The sequence below is a fragment of the Lagopus leucura genome, unplaced genomic scaffold, assembly GCF_019238085.1.
Source record: "Lagopus leucura isolate 7727_CA_CO unplaced genomic scaffold, USGS_WTPT01 Super-Scaffold_100157, whole genome shotgun sequence".
Lineage (NCBI taxonomy): Eukaryota > Metazoa > Chordata > Aves > Galliformes > Phasianidae > Lagopus > Lagopus leucura.
Genome location: NW_024962334.1, coordinates 681,378 through 695,595, shown reverse-complemented (window position 1 = coordinate 695,595; position 14,218 = coordinate 681,378). Strand labels below are relative to the sequence as shown.

The 14,218-nt window shown below is 40.7% G+C and overlaps 1 protein-coding gene across 3 annotated transcripts in view; it reads left to right on the top strand.

Moving 5' to 3' along the window:
- The window catches only part of HECW1 (HECT, C2 and WW domain containing E3 ubiquitin protein ligase 1), a 236,233-nt gene that overhangs the window by 162,546 nt on the left and 59,469 nt on the right, over nucleotides 1–14,218 (top strand). For all 3 annotated transcript variants that reach the window (XM_042889148.1, XM_042889147.1, XM_042889149.1), the window contains exons 7-10: nucleotides 3,963–4,105; nucleotides 6,069–6,169; nucleotides 7,255–8,619; nucleotides 11,628–11,729. In XM_042889148.1, the coding sequence (XP_042745082.1) occupies nucleotides 3,963–4,105; nucleotides 6,069–6,169; nucleotides 7,255–8,619; nucleotides 11,628–11,729 (1,711 nt within the window). The remainder of the gene's footprint in view (nucleotides 1–3,962; nucleotides 4,106–6,068; nucleotides 6,170–7,254; nucleotides 8,620–11,627; nucleotides 11,730–14,218) is intronic.

The window sequence follows — 14,218 nt, the reverse complement described above, 5'->3', positions numbered from 1 at the left end:
TTGCACTTAACTTTTCTAATCAGTACTAGTAGACTTATTCTTTTCATTTTAGCAACTTTCTTGATAGTGTTTCTGAGAGCTCATCACTATGATCTATCCATATTCAGGCATGCAAATAATGTTTTTGAAAAGAAAACATGGGAATTAATCATCATCATCAATTTGCTTTCTATGTAAACTATTCTCAGTCTCTGGAAATGTTTTGTCTTATGAATGGTTACAGATATAGTCTGTCAGGTCAGCGTTTGGAATGTATCTTCAGTTTTCACCATGTGTAACTCATACACAAAACTCCCACAAGATTATTCATGTCAAAGAAATTGATTGTCTTCATATTTAAAGTCATTGTTGGGTCTGGAAGAAAAAACAAACAAACAAACAACAGCAACAAAAAACCGTAAGCACTTAAAAGCAGCTTGCTCTCTGAGTCTTCCCTTCGGGTCTTACTCCAACATAAAGATAGCAGTATAAATTCAGATCTACTGCTCTCCTCTGGTCTACCACGCTGCTCATATAAGTATATTGGGCTAGCCAAGTATGAATTCCCTTGGGTGAATTCGTACTGATGACTACTGATGATCTTCTTGTCCTTTATGTGCCTGGAAACAGTTTCCAGATTAGATGATTCAACTATAATTTTACAGCTCCTTCTTGTTGTTCTACAAGATCAGAGTGACATTTGACTTCCCTAGTTTTTATGCATTTCTCTCAATTGCCATAATTGATAAAAGATCAGTGAGAGTAGCCTCAGAATGACATCATCCAACCATCCCTCATCACATGTGGAAATCCCATCAGGGCCATGGACATAAGAATGCCCAGCTTGCTTAAAGATTCCCTGACCTGATCCTCTTCCATCAAGGGTACATACTCCTTTTGTCAGCTTTTCCTCCTGGTCTCTGGGACTCAGGATTCCTAAAAGCTGGTCTTGCTGGTAAAGACTGAGGCAAAGAACAGTTCTTTAGCTTTTTCCATGTCCTGTCTAACAAGGTCCTCTGTTTTACTCCAAAACCTGCCCACATTTTAAAGAAGATAATGAAATACAGGTTTCTTTTTCTTCCAGACATGAGTGCCAAGCACTGAACAGTGTAAAAGCAGCCAACCTTTTATGGCTAAGGTACAGGGGCTGTCACTTCTCAGAAAAGAAAGTGAAGAGAAAGAAAATAGCATTTGATAGTGATTTGGCTTCACCTCCAAAGAGGACAGTCTGATCTTAAAATATCACAATAAATTGCATATTTTCAAAAGTGATTGGTGACTCTTGAAAATGAATTTATCAGTTTTTGATTTCTAAAACCTTGCTGTTTTGCTGGATTTCATTTTTCAAAGGACAAGTGGCCAGTGTGTTCTCTAAACTGAGGGTTACTTGAGGCTCTGCAGGGTGAATGGCCTGAGCATGGGGCATCCACGTTCAGGGACTGCCTCTGGAAAATGCTGTCCATTATGGACTAAGCTGTATGGGAGCAGTGGGAGCAAGTGTTCAGATAATGGAAAACCAAATCATGTAAAATTATCACTATCTTACTGTCTCCGAACCCATTTATTTTATTTCATTTTCAATCTCAAACTGCATTAGTTTCCATATGGTAAATCCTTTGAGTTCTGCCACAGGACATATCAGATCTTAAAGGCTTAATTGTGCTTTCAATACACAGGTTGAAAGTGTCAGAAGATTGTTTTAGAGAAAGTGCTTGGGAACTGTGATCATGGACCAGAAGCTGGTCCCAGGCCAGTCTTGTATATCCCCAAGTGCAATATGGTTGGCAGGTCAAATCAGAACAGAATTTGAATTTACAGATTGTATGAAATATCACTGTATTTGTATGCCTAAGAGGCACAGCTTTCTGAGGAAACAACAGACATTTCCTCTGGCTGATTCCAACACATGTTCCATGTGTCCACTCAGCTTGGCTGTTGAGAATTGCTCTGGAAAATGTCAGTGTGTTTCTTGTGCAAAAAGGCTGCCACTTGGTTCCACCTGGCATCACAAAAACAAAAGTGCAAGCAAATTCTGATTTTCTTCAAGAGTTGTACCGCAAGGCAAAATATCAGTAATAGGGGAAAGTACAGTTCATTAACTTTTATTTCCACTTACGGACAGCTCAGTCTCTTGCTGTGTGTGTGAGCATGCTCTATCTCACAGAAATCATTTTACAGTAATAGGTGTCAACAACAGTATAGTGGAAAATCCATTAAATGACAAATTACATTAAAGTAACCTCATTCAGTTAAATGAATGTCTTCTACTTTCCTTGCATGTGCCATGAATGAGCAGTTACCCAAGATACCCATACTGTTATGGTAATATAGCTTATTTTAATAAGGGTTATTATGTCTTATTAATTATTATATAGCATATTTTTACAGTATACATGTAAAAATAATGTTTCCCTTTTGTAGTGGTCAGACTCTTCAGTAGTATGCTGCAGAGGTGTAGAAAATGAGAAGAAAATAACGCTTTGGAGCTTACTTGAATTGTATTTCTTAAATTGTTTATTTATTTGTTTATTTGTTTGCAGGACCTATTTAGCAGAACATGGTGCTCATTTTAGTTGCACATCAAGCTGTTCAAACTCAGCATTTCTGAAAATTGGATAACAACAATTTAGGACTGAACTCCATACCTCAGTAACCCAGAGCTTATTGCACTGTGAAGACTACTTCTGGTAGTAGGAAAGCTAGAAGACCCTTTCATCTATCTCAATATTCAGTTAGTACAGAAGTCAGCTTCCAGTTCAACACTGACTTTTGAGCTAGACAAACAGCTGTCTTACAGATATCCTACTTTTGCATGCCATGGCAGAGAGGTCCTTCTTTTTCACTGATAGCATCCTCATAGTAATGGATCTGTTTGGATAAAAGCATTCAGTGAGTCATGTCACCAGCTCATGGTCTGTACTGAATTTAGGCAATCAAGGAGCAAGCAAGGAGAAGCAACTAATACATTTGCTTTTTACTGTTATCCCTAAGTAACAAGCTTTGCTTTCCCTATGGGGACATCCCTATATCTCTAGTTGCTGTAATGTTCCTGTACTTGGAATCTGTACGTGTGGAAGTCTTTGCAATTAAAACTTAAAATACCACCCTCCGTGTTTCTTCCTGAGGTTTTCGTGCGCACATTCTCTAGAAAGCTTGCTGAAACATTGCATGTAAGTTAAAACAGGTGTTCTCAAAACCAGACCAGCTGAGGTGGTGTTGTCATGTTTCAAAGCATCTAGTGACAGCACCAGTTTTTGATGTTGCCATTCCTATCTTTCCTAGTGTCACTGGTTATGGTAGCCTGTGCCATGGCTTACCATCTGGTTTAGCTGTGTGGGATTGTATTGTGAACCACACCAGGAAATTGATACAGGTGAACAATGTTTTCAGACCGTTCCCTTCTAAGTTAGGACAGAGATGAGAGTGGGAAAGATTTTAATATGTATCTAAAAACTGTGTGCACTCAGCTGTTGTGCACTTCAGTAGTTCCCCACTGCTCAATAGCTGAGCTGTGCTGCACAGCTGAGTTGCCACAAATCGCCAGTCTAGAGGAGGAAAATGCAGACTAAACATCTCTCCATGCTTCCGGTTTTGTTGTACTTACATGCAGCTATTTGAAGTATTTAGAACTTGGTGGAAAAAATCTGACCAATTGCATTTAGATCAATAACCACTGCTAGGGCAGAGTTCATTAGATCCCATAGGTGTACTCTTCTTACCATAGACAAGCCTTTGCTTGCTAATATGACATGAATATGTGAAATTCTTGCATTCTCCAAGCCTGATTCCTCAGTGTTACATAGTAGCTATAGGATGTTTTCACTTGATTGCTTTGAGGATGGGTTATTTTTATTTATGCCTTGGGTTCCAAGGCCTGTTTCTGTCCCTTGAAAAAGCCATCGAATCCCACAGGCTGATCACGTGCAGCAGCATGTTGTTGCTCAGCCACCAGCTTCATGTTCTTTACTCTTCTCTTATTGCAGCAGTTCAGCTTTGTCTCCCTGCCCACGGATGTCCTGGAAATAGAAGTTAAAGACAAATTTGCCAAGAGCCGACCGATCATCAAGCGTTTCCTGGGAAAACTCTCCATGCCAGTTCAGCGCCTCTTGGAAAGACATGCCATAGGGTAATTTTGCTGCTCGTCCTTTGAGTTGTTTAGGGAGTGTGCTGCCAATTTGAAGCTCCGGTGATATGTCATTATAGTTACATGATGATGTTGTGTGGGCATTATTAAACTGAGAGTTGCCTGATGAACAATGTTAGTCTGTATTAGAATGCATAGCACTATGGGCCAACCAGTGATTTCTCTTTATAACCTTATCTGTTACATTTTGATATATGAGAACTGGCATTTAGGAAAGGTTTTGTGTGTATCCTGGTCACAAATCTGGAGAGTACAATATTTTCAATTTAAACATTGTTTTAGTGCTATCAACAGGCTATTTTCATGTTTCAGAGGATTAACTCTGGGCTAAAATCTTGCCAGATCTGTTCCTCCTCCCTTTAGACAGCAGAAATGCTGTAGAAATATACGTTGTAGCTGAGTCTTTCTGACCCTCCCCTGCTGCCAAGAAATATCCAGTTCAGATTAGCAGCCCTGCCCTGCTTCCCTATTATAAGAAGGTCCAGGGATGGTGTGTGCAGCAAAAGTAACATACTCCAACTTGAGATTGATGGATAGCATGCTGACAAAGCCAAAACATTTGCTCTGAACTTTAACGTTTAGACCTTCAGGAGCAGGGAGAGAAAGAATAAGCTACTGAATAGAGCGTAGAAGATGTGGTTGCCAGGAAGGCATTTCTGAAAATTGGATCTCAGTTTAGCTGAGCAGCAGGATGATGGGCTTGTTGGAAGTGTTTTTGAACAGCTGGTTCAAAACTGGCAGTGATACTGACAGCTGAATCTACCAGAAGGGACTAAACCACATCCATGATTCTCAAGTAGCAAAAATAGAGTGGCTTTTTAGAAACCAGATGGAAAAGAACAGCTTGGGGAAAGTAGAGCTTTGTAACTGATATCGTTGGCTTCCCTCAACGTGTCATCATCATCTGATTATATCTTCCTATTTTACTTCCTTATGGAAAACACTGTCTATCAAAGGACATGCTTTGCCAAGAGCAGTGCCTCCAGCCTATACCTAGATCTGGCTTAGTTTTGATACCACAGTAGCTTTTAAATCTCAGGCAAGCTCAATGAGAACCCACAAATTCAGAAAGACTATACATAAATCTTGACATTATCTCATTTATGTGATTTCCAATGCATGTGAAACTACTCTAGTAAATATATTTGGGCCCATCTGGGGACTATGTTTCTTTAAAAGATATATAAATATTACTATTCAGTGAACCCTCTGCACTTAACAAATGCTTTGCGAACATTGATTCGGCCTCATTTTGGGCAACTGGGAAGTTAATCTCTTCTGTAGTTTCATTCTGTTCTGAGGGGTGGATGAAGTATGGCAAAGGGAGGGACCTGCACAAGGACAGAGTGGAATCATTGATCAACCTTGTCAGGAAGGTGTTCTCCTGATATTTCAGCTTCATAGAGGTAAGAGGGGTGGAAAGAGATGAAGAGTAGTTGTTCAATCAGCTTACAAAGAGAAGGTGGTAAGTGGGGACTGATCTGTCCAGAATTTTGAAAGTAAGTACAGGAAAGCTGAATTTTATGCAAATGATGAAGGAAAAGAAATATGGAAATGTGAGATTCTACATAAGGGTAGATATGATGAGGTCAGCAAGGAAGTCTTGTTACGATAGCTGAAGTGGGAGTTGTTTGCTTCCCATGTTGATATTTCCATGCCCATGCTGCAGAGGTTCCATTTCCACCATTCTCTCTATATGTATACATATGTGCTTGTGTATCCCAGAAGCCTGTCTGAATCACTGACTCAACTGTTCCATTGCAATTGAAGACATTGTCCTCTCCTCTGCCATTTGTTCTTTTGTATGCAAGTCAACGTGCCCTCATGGCTGGGTTGAATAGACTGAAATTCATTACGTATTTTTGTAGGAGACAGCAGCTTTATCTATGGACAGTCGACATTTGGTAAGTTATAGTCTGTTGTGACAGAATTTGTTTTCTTTCAGGGACAGGGTTGTAAGCTACACTCTCGGTCGCAGGCTTCCTACAGATCATGTCAGTGGCCAGCTGCAGTTCCGATTTGAGATAACTTCTTCCATTCATCAAGGTAATTCTTAGTCTTAATGCACCCTTTTTCTAGCTCTTTTTCGGCTTTGCATTCATTCCTCCTCAGAAGTCTAGATTCTTTCCTGGCAGCTCTGAGACTTTAGGTGTAGTCATGAGCAAAGGAAAGTGCATGGAGTCTCCTGTCCACAGAATGCATCGTGAGTTGCAGTTTCTCCCCTACTTCTCTTCAGCTTACAGCTGCTACTGTGTCCTCCTGTTCTTGACTGCTTCATGTAGTCTTCCATGTCACCAGAGAGAAGAGGATGAAAAACTAAGGTCCCATCTGCTTCTCTATCATCTGTCCTGAGGTTGTGTTTAGTGGGCTATTATTTATAGAGTCATCAACATTTGAGCATTTTATGAGTAAAAGTGAATAATCCCGTAGTAAGGATGATTGAAGACTTCCTCGTTTTGACTATTGTTAATCCAAAAAAAAAAAGTAAAAGAAATTGTATTGTTCCCCTTCAGTCACGATGGTGTCAGTTTGAATCTTGGCTTTGTGTCAATAAATAATAATAAATAATAAATAATAAATAAATAATAAATAATAAATAATGCTCAGTGGCTTTTTTCTTCTCTAAAGTCATGCTGTCTCAGGTACTCTTTGTCAAGCCAAAAGCTGCATTAGTACTAGGAAATTGTGACATGCCCCTCACTGGAAAAACATGACTTCTTTCTTCTGACTGGTGGATGGGATCAAAAAGCCCAGGTTGTCTGGCATCTAGGAGGAAATCATATCAAAGAAAAAAATCCCGTATTTCAGGGGGTTGATTTGTTAAATTCTCTGTTGCAAAATCTTGTCAGCTTCTGCATGACAAGAAAAATGTAACTAAAGCATCAGAGAAAGTATCCTTGTCAATACCATGATACTCACCATGAGTAAGTCCTGTGATTGTTAAATCTACTGCACAAAGGCTGCCTAGCACAAAACCAGCCTTTTTTCAGTTAGCCACTCATTTCACTCTCTAATTTATGTTTTAATTTTCTCAGATTGCGGCGGATGCCTCTGTCCTCAGAGCCAAGCTTCTGGTTCAGTCAACATTTTGTGTTAAAAGAGTAAGTAATTTCTTTTCCTGTCTCATACAGATGATGAAGAGGTCTCCATTAGTGCAGATCCTGAGCCAGCTGACCTCCAGGAAAGCCCTGTGAACAACCCCACAGAGGAAAGCCTCGGTGAGCCTCCATGCATCAACACAGTGACCTCAGAAAATACAGTTCCAGAAGAGCTAAATGGATACAGTGTGAACAGTATTGATAGCCCAGGGGCTGTCAAGCCACCCAGGGAAGTCAACCAGAACAACATAAATGAAGAGCTAGCAGGAGATGAGGAGGTTGATGCCGTGCCAGTTCCTGAGCCCTTGGAATCCATCCGAGGAGAAGTGCTGCCTTCTTCAAATGTGACGGACCTCACGGAGCAGCTGGGTCTGCTGGCTTGCGTGTCTCCTTCTGAGACTGAAGTTAGGGAAAACAGCAAAGTCAATTCTGGTACTCAGAGAGATGATGGAGAATTGAACAGCACGGAAACTTTAGATGTCAATGAGGTGAGTGCAGATGTGTATGCTGACAAAGACCTAGAGAAGAGTCAGGAAGAAGGGGCTTCAGCTCAAGAGGAGGAAGACAGCAAGCTACAGCTGAGGACCACAGCAAAGAGGAAAACAAGGCCATGCTCCCTGCCTGTGTCTGAACTAGAGACAGTTATAGCTTCAGCTTGTGGTGAGCCAGAGACTCCTCGCACTCACTATATAAGAATCCACAACCTGCTCCACAGCCTACCCTCAGCACAGATGAGCAGCGATGGGGAAGAGGAGCAAGATGCTGGCAATGGCGGGGAGAACGATGAAGAGTCCACAGTCAAGGAGGTGTTGCAGAAGGAGACAGTCAGTGAGAGTGAGACCATGGCAGCAGAGCCTCCTCCAGAAAATGAGGCTGAAGAGAACTTCAGCCAGTGCACAATGCCTCCTGGGACCTTAGACGAGCAACTCTCTGACTTAAATGATGGGCTGGTGGATGGGGAAAACCCCAGGACAGGAAGCGAAAGCGAGTCAAGCTCCAGACCCAATGGTGACAACGAATGTGAGGCGTGCGACACCTCTTGCTACAGCCCCTCCTGCTACAGTACCTCCTGCTACAGCACTTCCTGCTACAGCACGTCCTGCTACAGCACCTCCTGCTATGACAGTAACAATCGCTTCTCCAGCCATACGCGCTTCTCCTCTGTTGACAGTGCAAAGATTTCTGAGAGCACGGTCTTCTCATCTCAGGATGATGAGGAGGAGGAGAATAGCGCTTTTGAATCCGTGCCAGACTCAGTACAGAGCCCTGAGCTGGACAGGGAGCAAGTGGATGGCTCCTCCCAGTGGCCAGATGAACTAGTAGCTCATGGTGGGAATCCACAACTAGCCACAGAAAGTCTAGACACCCCAATAGCAGGTCCAAGCAGCAGAAGAGAAGGTTAGATCCTGAGAATCAGTGCGCTGAGCAGCCCTGATTATCTGGATGTCACAGAAGGCATCAGATAATCAAGGTTTCAGATAGCTCATGGCTTATTTCATAAAAACTTGGGGTCTCTGAGTTGGGTGATATTTTAGGGAGGGTTGGATAATTGAGCCTGTCTTTATATATTCCAGCATATACAGATGGGAGATCTGTATATATGGATTCCTGTAGATATACATGCATCATTATAAAATCAAGATTAGCTGAAGTTATGTGGCAGACCAGCATTATCACATCCACCAACCAATTCCTTATTTCTTGGGATTGTTTCATTTCACATATCTGATGTACTGCCATGTCTCTGCTAGACAGTGAGAGGACCAGCTTGTGCTCGTCAAGGAGCAGACATGCTGATTTACTTCAGCGAAGGATCTGGGCCAGTGTCTGTGTATGATATACACCGTCATGTATGTGGAGAAAAGCAAATGTTTCGAAGTTAGAAATGAAACAAAACCTGTTTAGTTAAATTTCCCAATAATTTTTTTTGTTTTCAAACAAATCTACATCAAATTTCGCAGACCATAGGGCAACTCAGAATGCTTTTTTTTCTGAGACTGAGCTATATCCAACAAAATTCTTGTCTTATCTTTCTCTAGAGATAAAATATAATTTAAAAAATCACTTCTGTCTTCACAACGTAGATATTCTTTTTCCCAATCTTTCCAAACCTCAACATTAAATATACACCTTTGGTAAGTTGTTTTACGTAATATGGAGTTACATGAAGGGTGGATTTGGTTACTCATCTTTGGTTCACTTATCATTTTTCTCAGGTTGAGAAGTGAAGGCCTCAGCGGCTGCTATGGTCAAGGGTAGAATTTGCATTCCCACATCCTGAGTCAGCTGTCCCCTGGTATAAGTGACACCAAATGTAAACAGCACTGAGAGAATAACATAATTGGCGATCACTAGGAAACTCCAGCTAAAGCATCCTTGTGCCTTTTCATTGTCCATTCCCACTTCATTTACCCCGATCTTTCACTGCTCTTGCTGAAGGAATGGTGTAAGGGGACTGTTAAACCCTTGGTTCTAACCCTAACAATTCTCAGAAGTACAGAGAGAGATAGAAATCCTCAGCAAGGTGGAACTTCCTTGCAGGTGAGGGACTTTGTATACCCAGGAGGGCATGAGTGTGTGTGTGCATGAGACTATTCTTACAGAATTGATGGTTGCTTTGGACCATGTGCACTTCTGAGAGCGGCTTTGGGGAGAGGATGTCTTCTGCATATGGACTCAGTATGGCTACAGAATTTGTCTCTCAAGTCTATATAAAGCTCAGCAACTTTGTTTTGGCTGCCTGAAAGAGAGAATGTCTGAAAGGCAGCCCTGCCCTTAGCACTCTTTTGGTATGACCAGGGGGTACTTCAGTAAATGTGCATGCTGATCCATGGTTTGGTGGCTGCTACAAATGCAGTAGATGTGGTCACCTCCATCCACTCCAGGTGACTGACACTACCATGATTCCACTGGCGTAACTGCCATGACTAGGGGAGAGTCAATTATGGTAAGTAAAGAAACATAGACAGATGTTCTGGTAAATTGTGCCACAGCACCTGTAGAAACAGCACAGACTTTAAGCCTGTGAAAGACAGACTTTTAGCACTGAGTAATAACTTAGATAACTCTGCTGTCTGTTCAGAACACACAGCAGATATGACCGTTAGATATGCCTATGCACAAGAGTTTTAATGGGGAAATTTAAGATGCCATAGAGGGAGTACTTTTGACAAGTCTTTTTTCTCACTTCTGGATGGTGTGAGATTTTTTTCAGCTTTATACAAAATTAGTTTCTGCCTTGTAGCTGTTGTTTGTGTATGCTTATTTTTAGGCATTTTTTTATATATTTGGTAGCAGTATGTTATTTTTTACAAATTGTTCTTTCTTGGGGCATTAAGATAACACTGTTAAAGACAGCTAAACCGACCAGTACACAGTTTGGTTCAGATGATTGATTTTAATTTTATCCTGGTATAATCTTGGTTTCTAAGGTTTTAAGAACAGAATGAGAAGGAATCTGAATTCTTTTTATCTTGCAGTTTCCTCATTCTCATAGTTAAGTCTAAGATGAGGAATAGTTTTTCTTCCTTACAATGAACTTCTTCATATCTTAAAGGATTCTATAAAAAATATCTGCATCTGAAGTTAACTTTTGAAGTTCCTCTCAAAAGAACATGAGTTCGGACATTTACTTAGATTTCACTTATTTCATATGCAGATAAGTAAGCATACATACAGCATTACTGTTTTCTAAAAACTACCGTTGCACTGTCCACTGTGTTTCAGTTTTCCTTCTTTTCTTCTTCTGTATCTCAGGTCTTCTCTCTTTACCTCAGGTCCTGACTACGTTTCACTATCTTTTGTCCTCTTCTACCACCTGTCTCCTATTTGTTTCTGGTCCTTATCTCATTCTCTGTCCTCCCTCCCAAGACCAACACTTTGAATTTTGAAAAATATCTGTAGAAGGAAGTGCTCTTCTGCTTTACAGGGACTGCATAATTCTGCCACTCCAACCTATTTATACAGTTGCTGATCCTTTAGAAAAGCAGAGGAAGATTCAAGGCAGATTTTAGCCTCATATTTTGCTGGTGAGAAAAGTTGGAGCCAGGATTTTGCATGTTCCTGTCCAATTTCTGCAGAAGCTTGAGCTGTACTATATTTCTCAGAGATCAAGCCTGATTCTTCTCTCGCTTACACTTGTGTGTGTCTATGAGTCCAGAATCTGGCCCATAATAGATTAGCATTGGCTCAAACCTGAGACCGGAGCCCTGACTGCATTATTTTCCTAATTCTTTGGTGTGTGAATTGTTATTAAAATAGTGCCTGGGAATAGGAATAACTAGAGCTGCAAGTATACCAGGAAAACCTCTGTGACAAATAATCACTTGTTTTACAGTAGCACGTTTTTTGAACCATGTTGTGAAAACAGTGAATGACTGTCAATATCTTGAATATCTTGTCCATAGGTGATTGTCCTTTACTCCATAATTCTCAGCCAGTCAGCCAGCTTCCTTCTCTGAGGCCTGACCATCATCACTACCCAACTATCGATGAGCCTCTTCCACCAAGTAAGCTTTAGCATTTTTTAACTTATTACGTTTTTTCAGCCTTTCCTGTTAATTCAAACAGTGTAGAGGTCAGTATGTCTTTCTATATAACCCCATCTGTTCTGTACATACTTTCTCCAGAATCCAAGCAATATGGTCTTTTGTTTCCCGTGTTTGACCCTGACTTCAAGTGTTGTCATGTTATTTTGGACAAACTCTATAACATCCCTTTGCCTTGATCCATCCTCTTCTTTGCCTACCTTGAAATGAAAATTGTAATTGAAAACCTTGTTCCAGTCAATATTGTGAGATTGGAATGAACAGGTATCTGTCAGGTGTGCTGGAAGCCTTACAAAAAGCTTTTGGTTTATCAGCAAATACTGAGTTTTTGTTGTTTTTTTTTTTTTAAAGTTTGTCTTCAGGTTTTTCTGTAACCCAATTCAAACATAGCTTGGGATGCACTCCCTGTGCTCAGTCAGCCCAGCTTTCAGGTCCAGCACAACTTTTGCTCAGTCAGGATGCACCAGGAACAAATAGTAGGTCCAAATGATTCTGTGAAAGGCAGCTCACGCACGGTGATCCGATCACGCTGCTTTTTGATTTGGTGATCAACTTAATGTTCTGCTCATTGTGGAAGGAATGACATCTACAGTTGGGATGAATAAAAATCAGAGATTTTTAAGTAGAGTAGCCAACTAGCAGGCTGACAATATGGGACTGTTACCACTGTGTCTACTGCTGAAGGTGTTTTCACTTGTCTTAGTACTTTTTCCCTTGTGTACCTGGAGGATTACTCTGCTTTTTACATCAGCTCTAACTGCCCAGCAGAGTGCAGTCTATGCCCTGCGATGTGCTGCGAATCAACTTGCAACTTCAGCACGTGATTTACAGCCCCAAGCGTGCAGTGCCTCAGAAAAACAACCAGGCACGTAAACAAAGCACTCTGTTTTCTTCACAGCCTGAGGAGGGAACTTGTCCTGTGGTGCCCTTGAAAATAATTCATCATTTGCCAGCCACGCTGTCAGTATTCAGTAAGCTGAGTATAGTCCTGATGCTGGCGTCAGCTGCACAGTGGCATGAATGATTCAAATGCCTTTAGCCCAATGAAGTCTTATTAGAGTCCCACTGTGGCTTGCCAGTGAATGATGAAATAGGGAATGGTTACCTCTGTAACAGGAAAATACTTTTCTTCCTCCCACTCTTACCTCAGTGGTTTGTGAATAGGGCACATTCCCAATTAGATGACTTAATGATAGGACACTGACCCCACCTCAGGTAAACAAAATGTACTGTGAATCCATGTCCCATATTCATCCATCACCAATTCAATACGCTTTTCCTCTTTCTTGTAATTATCCTTAAAAGGCAAGTATTTTTACAATTGATTTTCATGAGTGCTTTCACAACAAAGGTTAAATATATGAAAAGCAGTGTATGGCAACATAGTTTAGAAGTGATATCCCTTTGTAGGATTTTATTGTGTCATCTGCTTATAACATCATTTTACCAGTAAAGGCTTGAGACTGTATAAAGGCTTTGAGACCTAAGTATATTGACTTTAATGGGAATAGACTCTACTAAGCTAATTTTATGGGGAGAAAAAAGTTGAATTAGATAATATTACCTAAGAAGGCAGTGCTAAGTGCCCTTAGTGAGATTTCAAAATTGTTTCAAAAGGAAAGCTATAGTCTTATTCTACAAATATTTCTTTTTCTAGTATCCAGTATCACTGTTTCAGTGCTTTTAATGCCTCTTAATCACAATTAACTTATTCTTGAATGGAAATGAAAGGAAAAAACTTTGTATTTTAAGCATGTTATGTGTACAAGCCTGGCTTGCTTACCTGTAACGTTAACCTCTTCACATTGTTGAAGATAATGTTGTCAGAGCTGCAAAATCATTGCTGACTGGTTTTACATTGGCTGTGGATAACTCTATGGTCAGTCCTTTTTCTCTTTGGAATAGTTTTCTGAATAACTTCATTTCATCAGAACTGCACAACTATTGATACTGGGGAGGAAATTTTGTTTCAGACAGCTTTGTTTAGGAAAGTAAGCTAGACCAGATTCATTGTTTATTTAGGAGTGTCATAGTTACCAGCTCAAATGTTAAAGCCTATATGAGATTGACAGGAGATCTGCAGAGCTTTTATTGCCTTCTGATGGCATTAATGCTCGCCCCTTATTATGCATGTGTTTTCTAGTACTGCTACATGCCCTACAGAACTGGAGCCAAGAAAAATGTATTTGCCCTGTTCAGCGCTCCTCTGTGCAAAAGGTGTGTCTGAGCTTGGAAAGGGAAAAACAGCATTTTTACTTTGCCACTCCAGGATTATGGGCTTGCCAGAAGAGGTTTCATCTTCTGGTATAAATCAGAGCAGTTTCAGATGCTGTTGCAAAATATGACTCATCTGATGGCGGGGGATCACTAGAAAACAAACAAGTACTGACCCATCTCCACTCTCTGCTTAAGTGTGCTACTTCTGTGAAGGTTAGATTAAGGTTAGTCTC